The 17,049-nt window shown below is 54.1% G+C and overlaps 1 protein-coding gene across 2 annotated transcripts; it reads right to left on the bottom strand.

Moving 5' to 3' along the window:
- Positions 1 to 7,338: 7,338 nt before the first annotated feature.
- NYAP1 (neuronal tyrosine phosphorylated phosphoinositide-3-kinase adaptor 1) lies at positions 7,339 to 15,696 on the bottom strand. 2 transcript variants are annotated; one of them, XM_046665519.1, is made up of 7 exons: positions 15,559 to 15,696; positions 14,151 to 14,302; positions 12,307 to 12,662; positions 10,336 to 11,853; positions 9,221 to 9,439; positions 8,895 to 9,004; positions 7,339 to 8,344 (listed from the first exon to the last, which is right to left on the bottom strand). In XM_046665519.1, exons 2-7 carry the CDS (start codon positions 14,216 to 14,218, stop codon positions 8,081 to 8,083), a joined length of 2,535 nt encoding a protein of 844 aa, XP_046521475.1. In that variant the 5' UTR covers positions 14,219 to 14,302; positions 15,559 to 15,696; the 3' UTR covers positions 7,339 to 8,080. The 2 variants fall into 2 exon arrangements, with proteins under 2 accessions (XP_046521475.1, XP_046521476.1); XM_046665520.1 differs by having other exon boundaries at positions 9,221 to 9,436.
- Between the last annotated feature and the right edge of the window lie 1,353 nt (positions 15,697 to 17,049).

Raw genomic sequence — 17,049 nt, 5'->3', positions numbered from 1 at the left:
GTTCTACCTGCTTCTTCTTCTGCACCTCCAGGAGCAATGGCTGGCCTCTCTGCTGTCCTCTTGGCCCCCACCCCTACCCACATGCACACTGTAAAGCTTGAGTGGTCTTCCCCTCGAAGGTGTAAAGAGCGGTGGTCTGTCGGTGGACGGGGACAATGTCCTTTCTCCCACAGAGCCCCCCACCCTTCAGAATGGCAAAGGCAGGGGACTCCATCCACCACAGAAAGGGTTGGGGGGGGGGGGGCAGCTCTCTTTCAGAGCAGTAATTGAAGGCAGCAAGCATGGTCTCCTACCTCTCTTCTTGGGAAGGAGGTGGATGGCCACCACCCTACCCCAGGAGCGAATTCCAGAAGCCAACTGTCCCTCCTCGGGTCTGTTTTTTCGTCAGGAGCCCTTCCCACCATGGGTGTATGGGTTTGCCTCTGTAAAAAGTTCCTATGAGGAGCTGTCTTCATTCCCTTACCTGAGGGCCTCCTGGGAGGGAAAGGAAGAAAGAACAACAAAGGAGAGGAAGGTAACTTTTCCTCTTTTCACTCACCCAGCCCCAACCTCAAAATGGGGGGGGGGGGGAGAGGGGGAGGTGTTCTCCATTTTTCAGATTTCCATATCTCTAAGTAGACCAGCCGTGACAGTTTTATGACCCAAATGCAAGGATACATTTTATGTTACTAAATGAGCAAGGTGACTTCAGATCTGAATGAGCAGGGAAATAAATAATAAATAAAAATTTCCCTCTAGTCTCTAATTTTTCCAGAAGGTTTCCCCTCACTACTCTGAAATTTCTGGAATGTGTACATCTCGCTGTCCCACCCATCCCCGGGCTTTAAGGCAGGAATGTCAAACACAATCAGCATAAGGTCACCACTTGGTCAGTGGAAATTTTTTTAAATAGTGGTGACACCATCTCTGGTGCTCCAGCCTATGGTTTCTGGCTCCCAGCCATTTTTGGCGGCAAAACATCGCCCTGGGGTGGTGGCAGAGGCCAATGGGTGGTCTGGATGAGTCACCAGCCAACATGCTCCTCATTTCATCCTAGGGGCAGCTTGGAGGTGACAAAGAAGCAGTGGAAGCTGGACCCCCAGAAAGGGCTGCCACTCTGAAGGTGCATGCATTAGTGGCAACTGGGTCTGAACAACAAGTGTGCAGACGCTCTAACTCCCGGTCTCTATAAACTGTACAGGTACCTTGAGGAGGCCGCCAAGCATGTGCAGGGAGTGTGACATTCTATAGGACAACTGGCCCAGGCTATTCCACAAGTCAGAGTTACAGGAAAAAAAGAAGCAAAGATAATGTGTCAAATTAGAAGAGATGAAGAAACATAAGGAGATGCAATGCATGTTGTGGGTAGATTCTCAGTGTGCAATTCAGATGTTGCAGCCCTGGCCTCCAGCGTGAGGGCATTTGGAAGCGGGATCTTTAGGAGGGGGTTAGGTTTAGAGGAGGTTATGAGGGTGAGGCTCGCCATGATGGGAAGAGGATGGAAGACCAGCGCTCTCTCTCTCCGCCATGAGAAGACACAGTGAGAAGGTGGCTTGTCCTCAAGCCAGGAATAGAGCTCTCACCAGGAACCGAATGGATCAGCACCTTGATCTTGGACTTCCCAGTCTCCAGAACTGTGAGAAATAAATGTCTGTTGTCAAAGCCACCCAGTTTATGGTATTTTGTTATGGCTGCCGAGCTGACTAAGACACAGGACGTTTGGGGGCATAATTAGGGAAATGTATATATGGCCTGAGTATTAGATAAGAAGGAAATCTATTGACATGCGGAGGTGGAGACCATTAATGGAGAAAAGCAGCTTTCAAAACAGCTTGTGCAGGATGGTCTCATTTTTTTAAAAAACATACATATGCATGGAAAAAGCCCTGTAATGTTATACGGGAAGCTTTAAAGGGTAACCTCTGGGTGGTGGAAATATGGTGTTTTATTTTATTTTTTCTTTTCAGGACTTGACAACTTTCTACAATGCATATAATATTGCTTTGTAAAAATAAAAGGTTATTTTTAATTGGAGAGAGAATGTGCTGGGAGGGGTTTCCTAGATTATTTGCTCCCATCCCTCATTTTTTTCAAAGGAGGAAAATTTTTGACTCATCCCACTGACTTTAAAAAAACAACACTTTTTATTGTGGAAAATTCTGAACAGACCCAAGCACAGACAAAACATTCATCCAGCCTCAATAATTATCAACTTATGGCCATTCTTGTTTTACCTTTCCCCCTGCACTTTCTCCCTTTCCGTTTTATTTGGAAGGAAATCACAGACCTTATATAATTTGTCCCATTAATATTTCAGTAGTATCTCTTTAAGGATTCTTAAAAATACATAACCACAATACATTATCACATCTAAAAAATTAATAATAATTACTCAATATCATCAAATATCCAGTCAGTGGTCATCTTCTCAATTGTCTCATAAATGCAACAAGTGAGCTTTTTAGACCGTTTGTTTGAGGGGCTGGCCCGGTGGTATAGTGGTTAAGTTTGCCCACTCTCCTTCGGTGCTTTGGTGGCTCAGGGTTCACCGGTTTGGATCCTGGGCACAGACCTACACAGTGCTCATCAAGCCATGTTGTGGTGGCACCCCACGTAGAAGAACTAGAAGGACATACGACTAGGATATACAACTATGTACTGGGGCTGCGGGGAGGGAAAAAAAAGGAGGAAGATTGGCAACAGATGTTAGCTTAGGGCCAATCTTCCTCACTGAAAAAAAAAACAACAAAACTTCAGTTGAATCAGGATCCAAATATGGTCCATAGATTGCAAAGGGTGATATGTCTTTTTTAGTCTCTTTCAATCTACAGCTTCCTTCTCCATCTCTTTATTTTCCCTGGCAATATATTTGTTGAAGAATCTAGGTTGTTCGCCCTGAGGCATTTCCCACAGTCTCGATTTGGCTGATTGTATCCCCTGGTGTTCACCGTGTTCCCCTCTTCTCTATATTTCCTGTTATTGGCAGTGGCATCTAGAGTCTTGATCATATTCCTAGGTTCCAAGAACACTTCATAGGTGGTGCATTCTTCCATCAGGAGGCGCATCATGCCTGGTGGTCTCTTGTAATGTGATGTGTGATGTTAGCGCTGTTGAAATTCAATACCTGGATCCCTGAATTCATGGTGATATTCCACTTCTAAAGTTCCGTCTCCATTTCTTAGCCAGAATATTTCTATGGAGAGAAACTTCCTTTCATCGATGATTTAATAAAGGCAGATAGATGCTGGATTCTTTGTGGTTACTTACCAGTTTTCAAAATAATGAATCGCTTCTCTGGCATCCTCCAAAGGTGAGAAATTTTTTTTGTTATTATGAACTCATGAATTTAAGCATAATTGTCTTTCAACCTGTTGTATTTCTTGCCCTTCTTGTTGCTCGAATTATCCTATCCTTTGGCCATTGGGAGCCTCTTCAAGTTTGCTCCTGAGTCTTTTTGACATGGCCCTAGCAATCTTTGATAGAAATCTCTCTTCAGAGCTGAAATACAATCTCACTGGGCAAAATGGGCCATGAAACATAAGGCAGAATATTATTTCAGAGGTCTGTTTGTCTCTCCTTTGATTTGAATGTGTTCCTTCCCCAGCGACGAGGGTCTCCCTCACCCAGCTCTTATCTCCCTCTTGACTTGAACGCTCCAGGGCCCTCTCACCTCTGGCTGTGCTGTCCTAGAGTTCCTGCTTTGCTGGGGTCTTCAAAAGGTGGAAAGTCAGTGTTGGAGGTGTCTGAGTGACCCCAGGAGGGGATGTGTAGCCCTAGGTGAGTTTTACCAGGTGGCAGGCAGGCAGGGCTGGGTCCAGACTGACTTTCCGGGGGTGCTCATCCCTCCCCTCCATGTGAGCTTGATAGTTCCAGCACAGCCTAGGTTCTTCAAACTTCCAACTCTTCAGGGGCCTCTGATCTTGCACATCTAGCAGAAGGGCTGCCTCAAGCACCTGCCTTTGACCGAGCCCTTCCTACCCTGACTCGGTTCACGCCTGCCTCTCACTCCAGCCCTGCTCAGATTCTAGTCTCGTTCTCATCCTACCCTCTCTTCAGCCTCATCTCATTCAATCTCCCCAACAATCCTCTAATTATCCCCATTTTATAGATAATGAAAGGGAGAAACTTGGCTCTAAGTGCCCATCTGGATTTGAACCCACGCAAGCTGGTTCCACAGGGCCTGACATTTCGTGCCTGCCTCTGCTTCTTGTCACTGAGCATAACTCCTGTCCTCTGTCCTCATCCTCCTTGAACACTTTACTTATTATTTTTCTTTTTTTAAAAAAAAACAAATATCTATTTTTCTGATTTCAAAATGAAGACATAGACATAAAAATTCAAGCAATATACATTTTTTTTAAAAAAAAGTAAATTAAGTCCCTTCTCTTCTCAAACCTCAAAATAATCAACATCAATGTTTTGTCGTATTTCTTTCCAGACCTACATAAAAATTTATGTATAACTTTTCTAAAAGTGTGTTTTTTCCATATATACTTTCCTGCACATTGCTTTGCTCACTTATTGTGAACTTGGTCTTGTGTTTAGAACAGCTATAGCTTCCGCATTCTATTTAACAGCATCAGTTGCCCATTGTTATCATAAATTCTTTAGTCAGTGCCATACTGATGAACTCAGGGGTTGTTTCCAGTTTGTCATTATTTCAAACAATACTTCAATTAGCAGCCCTGTGCATTTAGCTTTGCACATTTGTGTAACTACTTCCGTAGGATAAATTCCTGGAAATGGAGTTTCTGAGTCAAAACTATGCACATTTAAAATTTTAATAAGTATTATTAAACTGACCTCCAGAAAGACTGTATTAATTTACATTTACACACTGAGCGCCTGTCGTCTGCACAGACTTACCAAACTGATGTTATGAATTTTTTTCAGTTTTGTCTGATAGGTGAAAAATATTTTATTATTGATTTATTTTGCATTGCATATTGTCAAGGCTGAATAGGCTGATTGGTAATTTCTGTTTCCTTGGTGAATTGTCTGTTCACATCCTTTGCTAACATTTGTTTTGGTTGTTTTTTATCAACTCACAAATCTTTCTCATATATTGTATCAATCTTTTTCACATGTTCGAAATATTCTCCCAGTTTAATGTTTGCCCTTTGACTTTGCCATGTAGAAGTTTTAGTTGTGAATGGGGTCAAACAAAATTCTTTCGGTTTCCGGTTTTCACGTCATTTTAGGAAGACCTCCTCCATCCCAAAGAGGGGGAAGCTGACACCTTTCATATTATGGTCTTCCCAGCTAAGAACAAGTTATTGCTTTGCTTGTGCAAGTCTTGCGTGCTTAAGGAACTCAAAGGACTTCAGTTTTATTGATTGGTCGATACAGGGCCTGTACATTTCTTGTCAAAGCTACTCCTAGATATTTTATGAGTTTTGTTGCTCTTAAGAACAGGATATTTCCTTCCATTAATTTTCTAATTCTTAAAAAGCTATCGGAAATCCTGCCATTTGCAAGCACACGGATCGACCTTGAGGGCATTATGCTAAGTAAAATAAGTCAGGCAGAAAAAGACAAGTACTGTAGGATCTCACTTATATGTGGAATCTAAAAAAAAAACAAACGAACTCATAGATACAGAGAACAGATTGGTGGTTGCCAGAGGTGGGGGCTGGGGGATGGGTGAAATGGGTGAAGGTCAAAAGGTACACACTTCCAATTATAAAATAAATAAGTCTTGGGGATGTAATGTACAACGTGGGGACTATAGTTAACAATACTGTACTGTATGTTTGAAAGTTGTCAAAAGAGTAGATCTTCAAAGTTCTCTTCACAAGAAAAAAATCTAACTATGTGTGTGTGACGGGTGTTAACTAAACTTATTGTTGTGATCATTTCACAGTATATACATATATCAAATCATTATGTTGTATAGCTAAAACTAATAGTGTCATGTCAACTATATCTCAATTTAAAATATAAATATTTAAAAAGCTTTTACTATTTTGTTCTTAACTCCTGTCTTTACCATACTCTCCCTTATAAAACTTAGTCTTCGCTTTGAGCACCATTTCTAGGTTGATGACTCCTAATGTCCACAGACTTGTCATTTCTCCCAAACTATCATCATTTTATCTCTAACTTGGTTTTCCTAAGCTTCAAGAATTCTCATACCTCTGTCATAATTTTTCATATTCTGTATACTACCTGCACCATTCGTTTCCTTAATATTTTTCTTTAAACCAACTCACTAAGAATAAATTTAGCCTTCTCTTGTACAATAATATCCATGAAATAAATAGTCTTATGTGCTGGTTATAACTTCTCTGATATGAATGAAAATACAAAACTATTAAAGTTTTAAAAATGTTCTTCTTCATAGTGCTTAACATCTCCTATATCATCCACCAAATTTCTGAAACTCTGTTCTAGCTGGGAACAAACCTCTCAACCCGAATATTCACCACTCCTTCAAATTCAACATCCTTCCCTCAAAATCCCTCTCAACCCCACTTTCTGTGCTCTGTCAAGATGATCATTTCCCCAATGACATGAGTTCCAAACGTGAGCTTCGAGGATGCTCCCTTCGGCTCCTTCATCCCCATCCTGAGGAAGTTTTCTTTCAGCTGCATCTTGCCCTCCATTCTCCCAGCCATTCTTATTATCCTCCTCCCTGGTGATACATTGCCTCCCAGCAGGATTCCTCTGGTCCAGCATCTTGCTTTGAGGCCCGTCTCCCTGAACCAGCTTCATCATGGCTGTCTCCTTATTGTTCTCTGCATTATCTAAACACACTTCCTGCCCTCACCCCCATCTTCTACTGTTCTATAGACAATCACACCACAACCTTGGGACTTTCCCTCTTCCCCCAGCTCATCTAAACCTTACCTGTCCTTTCAGGCTCACTTTCCAGGAAGCCTTCTCGAATGATGCCAGCCCTCTCCCTCTCTTACTCCTACAGCACTGTCTAGTGCCAGCACAGGTCTCTCATCTTCCTGAGTAGAGACTATACGCTGCTTGAGGGCAGGCTTCCGTCTGAATATTCCTTCTGCCTTGGTGCACTGCCAAGCACACCTCAGACACCCGATACCTGCTTGCTGAGTCACTGCACGGTGGCATTCCCAAAGACTTACCTCACACGCCACCTCTCCCTGTTACTTCCACAGCCACTCAACCCTCCCTGCTCAGTCTCCAACTCCCACCAACAAGAAACGGGTAAGAAAGGCAGAGCACACTGAGATATAAGAAGCCAGTTCTAGCATCATTAGTCTTTTAATATATTATTCTGAAAAGAAAGGAATTAAAAAAAAGTTCCTGACATCTCTTCTGATTTTTTTTTTAAATTTAAATAAATACCCTGCCCGCCCCCCCACCCGCTAAAATTTCCCTCCTTCCCCATCATCTCGCGATCCCTGGTGCTAGACCCTCACTCCAGAGCTAAATAAGATGCCTATTTTGGAGCAGGCCACGCTCACTACCCAATTCTGGCGACTTGTAAATACTGCAAATGAGTCTTCGGCCCTCAGCTCTTGGAGCCCCTCCCTTCTCTTGCTCCACTCCCCACTCCAGACCAATCCCTAGCTTTGGGGTGGGCATGGACGGTGGGGCCTTGAGGCATTGGGGAGAGTGCAAACTTGGTTCCCTTTCATTGCCCGCCACTCCTACTGCCTGCTCAAGAGTAGGTCAGAAGGACCCAGAATTGCCCTCCGGACCAAAATAAATAACAAAATAAATACCCCCTCCCCATTCCCGACTCTATAAAAGAGCCCCTCCATCTCTCACTCTGTAGTCCCTGTTCTTCAGTTGACCCGCCCCGCTTCTGCCTCCCTAACCCCTCCCACCTCCCCCATGCTGACCTCCGGCTTGGCCTTTGACCTCTCAGGAGGAGGGGTCTACCTGGCTCAGTGGGGAGAGCAGGGGAGGGCCTCACTCCCAACCTCAAGCAAACCCTCCTGCTCTCCCGAATTTCTGGGGGTGCTGCTGGCGCCCCAAGCCCGATGGGCCTGGCAGACTCCCCGTCTCCGGGCTTAGGGTGGAGGGCGGGGCTCTTCCTCCCCTGGTCCTTCAAGTGTCCCTCTTTCAAGGCAAGTCTCCTGGAGAGCCGGGCGCACCCCAACCCCGCTCCCCAGTCCCGCCCTCCTCAGATCGCAGTGTCCCAGAGGACGGTGTGCTGCCGGCGGCAGGGCGGGGTGCCGGACTTGCGGGGCTCGGGCCCCCGCCGCCAGCTGGGGAGGATGGGCATGCTCTCCTGCTTGCAGAGGCCTCGGTCGGGGCGGTGGCGCGCCTTGATCTCCTTGCACACGCAGCGCTTGCGCTCAATCACCTCTAGCAGCTTCCCGTCGCGCTCGCGGGCTGGCTGGGGCGGCAGGGGCAGCGGCAGCGGCAGCGGCAGTGCGGGGTGGGTCTGTGGCTCCTCCTCCCACCGCGGCCCGGCCACGACCGTGGAGGGGAGGAAGGAATAAGGCGGGTCAAGGACCTCAGAGTGCCTGGGCCCTGTCCCACTGGAGAGACCAATGCCTTCCCCCAGAAACAAGTCCTCTTTCTCCTAAGGCCTCTGTGCTCTCCTCCTGGCTGGAGATGGGAGCAGAAATCCGGCCCTTGCACCCTCTGCCCAGCTGGGCACTCTGGTGCCAGGCTGTCTCACCCTGAGGAAAGGGCACCTTTTAAAAGCTGTCTTCCCAGTAGGATACATTTTTCCACTTGGCACCTCAGAGGGGATACCTTCTAAATGCAAAGGCACAGTGTCCACCAGTGGACAGGGCCCTGCCTGGCTGCCCATGCTAAGTGGCCCCCTTCCAGGATCCTGCCCCCACCCCTCACTCTCCACCCAGCCCTATTAGTCTGTGTCAGGCCCCACCCTGACCTCTTGCCTTTCTTTCACAGCCAGGCCTTCCTCCCTATCTGCTCCTTCACAAATAAAACAAAACAAAACCCAACCTCGTCCTCCTCCTCACCTGGCTGGGGGCATCCCTGGGCTGGCTGCAGGGCCGGGGGGTGTGGAGTGCAGCCTGCCGGACTCCAGAGGTGGAGGCGGAGCGCCCCAGGCGGTAGCCTCCCGTGAAGTCTGAGGCAAAGGAGGAGGAGTGAGGAGAGAAGGGGCCTCCAGGTTCCCCACCCTCCGCTCCCTGAAGACAGCCCCTTCCAGGCTGCCTCTGCCTCATCAGAGGCGGGAAGAGGATGGAGATGCTGTATTAGGATGTGGGGCCCAGGACACGAGTCTTGGGAAATTCCCCTCAGCTCGCCCAATCTGTGTATGGAGTACGCGGGCAGTGTGTGTCACCTCCATTGCGGTGGCAGGCAGGGAAGGTCTGGCAGGGTACAGGCAGCGCCGTGCGGCTCCCTCCTCGGTCCCCTCCGTGGTGGATCCTGGCCAGCAGGCCCTCTGCCCCCTGGCTCCTCACTGGGATCCCTGATGCCAGGGGGCCCCTGTCCTCACGCTCCACCTTGCCTGGACCCTCGGCACTGCCATTCCAGGCTCGGGCACCGTCCTCGACCTCTGCTGGGGTGACAAGGAGAGCTCAGTGTCTGTACATGGGAAGGGTCTTGCTGTCCCCCCAGCTACACACACCATGGCATGGGTGACCAGAAGTAACTGCCCCTTTGCAGGTCACAGCTGGGAAGTGAGGGAGTCTACTTCCCGCTCCCCTAACACACACACACAGGATAGACCCCAATACTGCCACTTTCCTTTGCACCCACTGGTACCATCCCTGGCTGAGAATCATAGGTATTTGCTGATTCCAAGTCATTTTTCCTGGTCAGAAGGGTCTCCCCTACCGCAGTTTTAGCTTCAGAGCCCTCTAGCCCCAGATAGGGCCAGGATGACAACCTTCTGAAACAGAGACCAGGGGTGCTATTCTCCAGAAGGGGGAGAAACTGAAATCCTGGGCCAAGAAGTTGGGGGGTGGGAGGCGTTGGGGGAAGGGCTGCATGTGAACTAAGCTCATCTTTGAGAGTAGGCCTGGCAGAGCATTGCGTTGCCGGGCAACGGTAGGGGCCTCCCTCTCCTCTCCCTCCTGTCTGGATGGGTTGCCATGGCAACAGCTGGGAGGCAGCTGTGTTTAGCTCCTAGTGTGCGCACACTCACAAACACACACCCCTGCAGCCCAGGGAGGGGTGGGGAGGGGCAGGGAGTAGAGCAGGACAGGGCAGGAGGAGGAGGCTGTCCTTGGGGCCTGCTTCTACCCTCTCCTCAATGCAGATCTTCCTGCCCCTCCAGCACACGCTCGGGACCCCATCCTTTCAGTCTGCTACACGCCCCCATCCCTCTGGTCTCCCAGAAAACTTCCCAGCTCAGGACAATGAGCTATGGCTTCCAAATAACCCCCCCAACACCTCTGCCAAATCATCATGGACATCCCCAGCCCCCCACCCACATTCCCCCCTTTCACTCACTGTCCAGCTCTTGTGCCTTCCTCCCTCCATACAGGACCTTCCTCTGCAGAGCCCAGCCTGCCCCAAATGTCGTGGCACCCATCTCTTCTTCCTCCTCTGGTGTCCCTGCACTGGCGATGACGTGGGCGCAGGAGATGCTGGCAAAGGCACCCCCATCGGTCCCTTGCTCCTGCAGCTGGATCTTGACCATGGGGGATGGGGCCCCCATTCCACAGCCCTTATTCAGCACCCCCCCAGCCTTGAGGCTCTCATAGGCAGGGGGTCTCTTGAGGCCAGCTGCTGTAGCTGGGTAGGTCCAAAGAGGGGTCAGGGGGCCTGCAGTTGGGTCCGGAAGGCTGTGTGGGGAGGCCAGGCAGCCGCGGTGATGGAGAACCCCAGCTGCTGCCCCCATGGCCCCGCTGTGGGGACTGGACTTCCCAGGCATGGGGGACCTCGAGCTGGTGCACAGCATCCCATGGAGAACTGAGATCTCTTTCTCCGTCTTTGGTTCCCCAGCACCCAGGGGCGGACCAGCTGGCAGGACGGAGTGCGTGGTCACCTTGACTGCTGAGTACACCATGGTGTAAGACACAGCCTTGTCCTTGGGGGGGCCGGGGAGCAAGGCGGCCGGGGCAGGAAGGGCTGCTGGCACCCCTGCCGCCCTGGGGCAGATCATGCTGTGGGAGTTGGGGAGCTCCCGCTCCCCCCGAGGCTGACCAGAGCCCTGGGGCGGCAACGGTGTTGAGTGGCTCCGGGCCCGGCCCGAGGGTCCCAGCAGCAGCAGGTTGGCAGCAGGAGGCGGCGGCGGCGGCGGGGGAGGCGTCTCCCGCTCCCGGGCAGGCACTTGGGGAGCTGGGGTGGAGCCGGCTGGCTCCTTGGAGTGGCAGAGGACCGGTAGCCTCGAGACCCCATCGCCAGGGGTTCGGGAAGCAGACTTGGCTTGGGGGAAAGCCAGGAGCGGAGGACGGTGCTGGAGGAGGTTGGGGAAGGGCGGGGGGATTTCACAAGGAGTGGTTTTGGTGGGTGTCCCGTCCCTCCGGCTTGAGAGGGCTGAGGCTGGACGGCGGTGCATGTGGGGCTGAAGGGCTTGAGGCTGGTGTGGCGAGGAGGTCGCTGTCAACGGAGGGACCCCATTGGCCCGGCCTTCCCCTGCCTCCTCAGGCAGCGGGTACTTCATCTCCTCATATATGGCCTCACTCTCTTCTGAGTCCGAGTCGGCGCCAGCTGGAGGGGTCGGGCCCCCACCCCCAAGAGGGGGCCCAGTGAGGCACCCCACACTTCGCCCTCCTCCCCTGAAGACGTCCCCCACCATCTCAATGTACACGGGCTCTTCTTCTTGGGCACCCACCTCAGGGTCCCCAGCTACGCAGGAGCCCCTGCTGAGGCGCTGAAGAGGCAGGTTCCCCCCTCGAGGGGAGGGGGCTGGGGGGCAGGACTCATCGAAGGAGACAGAGAGCTGGGTATTGGGGCTTCGCCTGGGCTTCTGTGGAGGAACCTTCCGGCTGGACTCTCGGCCCTCTGGGGTTGGCTTCTGTGAGCCTGAGCGGGAAGGGAAGGAGAAAAATGAACTGGGCTCTTAGTGGGGGAAGGGAACGGGGACACCCTTTCTGACTTCTTGACCCATCTGCAAGGACATATCTGCCTCTTTATTTTCCCCACATCCCTCAACTTACAGCACCAGACGTTCCTTCCCTACTCATCAACCCTCAGTCCTTCCAAAGAACTCCCCAGAATCTGCAGCTCCCACCCTAAATTCTCTCCCACCCTCATGCCCCTCCAAGGCCACCCCTTGCCCAAGAACGGACTTTCCAGGGAGCTGCAGGGACGTGAATGGTTCATCTCAGGCCCTCCCAAAAAGCACTCCCCCCACTCCCTCTAAGAGTGGAACCTTCCACTTCCTTGGTTCTTCCCTGAATGAACCCTCCCGAAGGCCTCCCCTGGCCCGGAATGGATCTTCCCAGCTCCCCCTGGGGAGGAGTGAGGGGGTCTCACCTGCTTTTTTGCTGGGGGGTGTCTCTGCCCCAGACCCTGCCATGCTGAGCTTGGTGCTGGGGTGTCTCCGGGGCTTGGCCGGGGGTCTCCGAGTGCTGCCATCCTCTGTGAGACCCCCACCACCGCCCCCAGGCCCACCCCCAACACTGTCCATGCTGCCCACCGAGTGGCAGGAGAGGGAGCGTGGGGCCATGGCGCTGCGGCAGGGGTGGGGGGTGTGCTCCTGGGAGGCGGGCATTGTCATGAAGCCCATCCTGAGGGAGCGGCGCAGCGAGGCGATGTCCCGCACGCGGACCCCGGGCCCCGGGCCAGCCCCGGGCCCTGCCGGGCCTGCGGAAGCCACCTCCTTACTGGAGCTGGGGAGAGAAGGCCAAGATGGAGCAGAGGTCGGGCCTCAGGCCTGGACCTCCCCCTCCTCCACCCCAAGAGGGACTTGCAACCCTGTGGCCTCCCAGGGAAGAGGAAGTGGGCCGGGGTGGGGATGTGGGGGAGCCTGAAGGTCCAGGGTACTGAAGTAGAAGCTTCAGGCAGAATCCCTAGGCTTGAAGAAAGGCAAAGAAATTGGGGGGCAGGGATGAGAGAAGGGGTGCGTATGCGTGCAGGGGAGCATCCTTGGAGCTGGCCAGCCCCAGCCTGGGCATATCTGGCACACAGCACACGTGGGGATGGCTTCATACATGGGGAGAGAGATGCAAACCCAGGCAGCACAGCCCCACCTGGCACACACACCTGCCACCACGGCTCTGCTCCATCTCACTCGCGCTGCCCCACACCTGGCCTCTGGCCTCCCCTCCTGTCCGGCTACTGCGGCCTACGCTCCCGCACCACACGGCGCCTCCTCTCCCAGACGCAGGCTGTCCGGCCACCGCATCATCAGAGCAGCCTCCCCTGGCCGATCCGTTTTCCTCCCTTCCTCTCTCTTTCTCTCTCTCCCTCTCCCTCAGTGCTGTCCTCTCTCTGTCACCCTCCCTGGCTCACCCCCATTCCCTTTCACTGTCCCTGAGCTTCAGTGTGAGTGAAGGGGGGGCGGCTGGCGGGGCAGAGGGGAGAGCTGCTGTAGGGTGGGCTCTCATTAAGGCCCTGTCTACTAACCCTTCATTAGGGAGAGATCAGTGCAGTGATAGCTCTGATTAATCTAATTAACAACAAGAATTAAACTCCAGTGTCGAGGAGGGAGAAGGGAGCAAGGAGGCGGCTGAGTCAGGCTCCAAGAGGCTGTGCAGTCAATGGGAGTGAAGAAGAAAAGGGAGTGAGACGGGAGAGGCCAGGCCCCAGGTCCCTGGGAAGGCAAGTAGAGAGGGCACGCAGGGAGGGGTCCCCAGCCCTGGCTCTTCTGCAGGGCCCAGCCTGCACGTGCCCCACCACACACATACACACAACCCTGTCACTTGGCCACTGACCTCCCCCAGCAGAGGAGGCCGGGAGGGGGCCAAATGGATCTTCTCTGGTGCCCCTCAAATGACCCCATCCCCGGACTGTGAGGGCTGTGGGGCCTGGCCCTTCCAAGGTCAGGTGACAGGGGAACCAGGAGCCAGCCCCACATTGATAGAGAGGAGAAGACCACAGACCAGAGGTGAGTCAGGAAGGAGGGACTCCGGCCTCCAGGGATGGGGAAGAGCCATGAGGGTGCTCCGGAGCTGGAAGCCCCCCAAGAGGCCAGGAGCCAGGAGCAGGGTGGGGATGGGGCGTGTGCAATTCCAGCAATTCTGTGCTGAGCACAAACTCTGAGATCAGACTGGTGACCAAGCTGTGGGAGCCAGGAAGGGCAGAGGGATGTGGCCCAGCCCCAAGGGGGGAAGCAGTGGTGGGACAGACGAGGGGGCAATCTGGGACCTCAGACTTACCTCCTCTTGGCCTCCTCCTCCTTGTGCTGCCTCCACTCCAGCTTGGTTTTTCGGTAGAGGAGGTTCATGTCGTGGGGCAGGAGGTGGGGGCTGGGGGGCCCTGCTCAGCGCCACCAGGCCCGGGGGGCAGCCCTCCCTGGGTCCCGGATCCACTTGGTGGGGGGGATGGGAAGGAAAAAGAGAAGGATGTGGGGTGGGTGGGGGCCAGGAATGAATGAGAGAGAGAGAAAGAGGAGCAGAGATGTGACTGGGGTCCTCAGAGAGAGGAAAACAGATGGAGGCACAGAAAACCCAACACCACCTTTAGGACCCACAGACAGACAGACAGACATAGCCGGACATGTGTACACAGAGTCACACACCCTGACAAAGATGTTCAGAGCCACAAATACACACTCTGGAGAGATCAGATCGACACAGATTCCCATCTGTAAATACATCCTGGGCCACCAGAGAGACGGGTCCCACTAATGTCCAGCAACCCCGCAGCCACACAAACACACATTCAGACACACAAACCACCGGGCCACAGACCCGTATCTACAAACAGAAGAGCAGACACATAGATCGGCATAGGTAAACACAACCTAGGAAGAGGCAGACAGACACAGACATAAACACCCCCGACACACCCACAGCACACAGAGACCTCCAGACACACACAAATCGGCTACTGGAAATGGACATACCTACAGACAAGGAGTTATGCCGGGCCTACTTGCGTACATGGCACCCCACTGGGGAAGGGGGAGAAGGCTCCCCACCCCCTCTTGGGCCCTGAGGCTGGGGGTGTCATGAGGGCAGGGCGTGGATGCTGGAGAAAGGGTGGGGGCACTCTGAACCGGGCATCTACACCACCACCCATCCATCCATCTCCATCCCCTGCCGTCCCCTCTTCCAGCCCTTCGCCTGGGTCCGGGCCTCGGTCCACCGCTATTCCTGCGCCCTGGCCCTCGGCGACGGTCTCCTCCGCCTCCCTCGCTGATGGCCCAAATCACCTTCTTCCTCTTCCAGGATCTGGGAGGCTCCCGGCTTCCCTCTTTTAGTCCCCGCCCCTCAATCCCACCCGGGGGTCTCCAGTCTGGCCTCAGAGCCACCTTCTGAGCAGAGGCCTCCATACCTGCTCTGTTTTCCCTTCCCCCCAACACACTCCTTTGCGCCTTCAGCCTCACCTCTCCTCCTAGGCGCCCCTCCTCACTGCCGTCCTCTCCCTTCCCTGTGTGTTCCAAACCTGGCCGGCTTCATCCCCCTCTCCATCCAAGGACCCCAGGTTCCCGGGCACCCCTCCCCTTCCCCTTGTCCTGCTATCCTGGGTTTCTCCGTCTCGCGCCCCGCCAATCCTCCCTACCCCGTGTCCCCCCATCCCACCTCCCCGCACCAAGCCTCCCCAATTTCTACATCACCGTACCTGGCCTGCCGGGCGCCGGCCCCCCCATGCCGGGCTCCGCCCGGAGCAGGAGGAGGGAGGAGGAGAGACAGAGAGAGACCGGGGGGAGCCGAGCTGGGCCCTGCCGCAGAGACAGCCCCGCCTCCGGGTCCGCCCCCAGACCCGCCCCCGGCCCCAAACCCACCCTTCCACACCCTCCAAGGACGGAGCGGGAGCGGTCGAGCTGCGCTGCGCCGCCAGGCTTGGGTGGGGGACCCGGGGGCCGCGGAGCCCGCGGGGGGACTCGGAGAAAGGTCGTGGGGCGCCGGGGACCCGGCGCCAGCCAGCCCCCGCTTTGGGGCTTCCGCTCCTCGCCTCCCCTCGCCCCCTGCCCGGCCGGGCCGTGCTCCGATCGGTGTCCAAGGGCCCGGCGGAGCGAAGCGGGCGCAGCGCGCAGCGGCGCCCCCCAGCGGCGGCCGAGGGCCCGCACCCACGCGCGTACCCCGTGCGCCCGGCGCTCCCGGGTGCGCACCCCGCGGCGGGCCAGGGCGAGGCTGCGGCTGCGGGGCCCCGAGTGCAGTGAGGCGGCAGGCCGACAGGGGGGGCCACTTTCCAGGCCGAGGGGCTCGGAGCGGGAAGCCGGACCAGCCGTGTCTCTGCCCAGCAGGGGGCGTGCTCCCTTGGCCGCACCCCATCTTCCCGCCGCCCCCCAAGTGCGGGGAGGGCACGGGAGCTGGCTCGCTCGCGGCTCGTCGCCGATCGCTGCAGCCTCGCGGGCGCCGGGACCTTGTTTCACCGCCTGGGCTCAAAGTCTTCCGCCCGTCCGCCCCCGCCGCCCAAGTCACCCTCCCCGTAACCTTTGAGTCCGCCGGCGGCGCCTGCCCGGACCCGGGCGCCCCGGGGTCGGCCACTGACCGGGACCACCGCGGCCAGGGCCCTGGTGCGGCCGCGGCAGCCGCTGAGGGTCGCGACCTCGCCCTCCCTCACATCACCTTTCTTATCAGCTCCTTGAGAAATCCTCGGAAATCCCTTTGCCGCACATTAGCTACAAGAGGACCTCGGTTCTACCCTTAACTGGCTGAAAAATGGCCCCCCATAAGATATCCACGCCCTAATCCCTGGAACCTGTGAATGTTACTTTATATGGCAAAGTCTTTGCAGAGGTGCTGCGTGGCTTTGGGCAAATCCCACAACCTCTCTGAGAGACGCCTCATCTCCATACCTACCTCAATAAAGTTGTGGGGAGGGGCAACAAAATAATGAATACAAAGAGCTTTGTAAGTCGTAAAGGGCCCCATACATTAAAGGGCTGTTATAAATGCCCCCAGGAGAGGTAACAATAAAATACATACCAGTCCTTTCACATTTACACCTTAAGGTGAGTGAATTTTTATGTATTCATTCAACACACATGTCCACAGAGACCAAAAATGTCCTAGGCACTGTAGACACGGAGGAGTCCAAGTAGATGCTGAGTGTCTGAGTTGGTGGGAAGGGGAGGGTCCAAAGATAAGCTTTGAATAGTTTATAGTG

The sequence above is a fragment of the Equus quagga genome, chromosome 7 (genome assembly GCF_021613505.1).
Source record: "Equus quagga isolate Etosha38 chromosome 7, UCLA_HA_Equagga_1.0, whole genome shotgun sequence".
Taxonomy (NCBI): Eukaryota; Metazoa; Chordata; class Mammalia; order Perissodactyla; family Equidae; genus Equus; species Equus quagga.
Note: the sequence above shows the minus strand (reverse complement) of the source record. Positions and strands in the feature narration are given on the sequence as shown.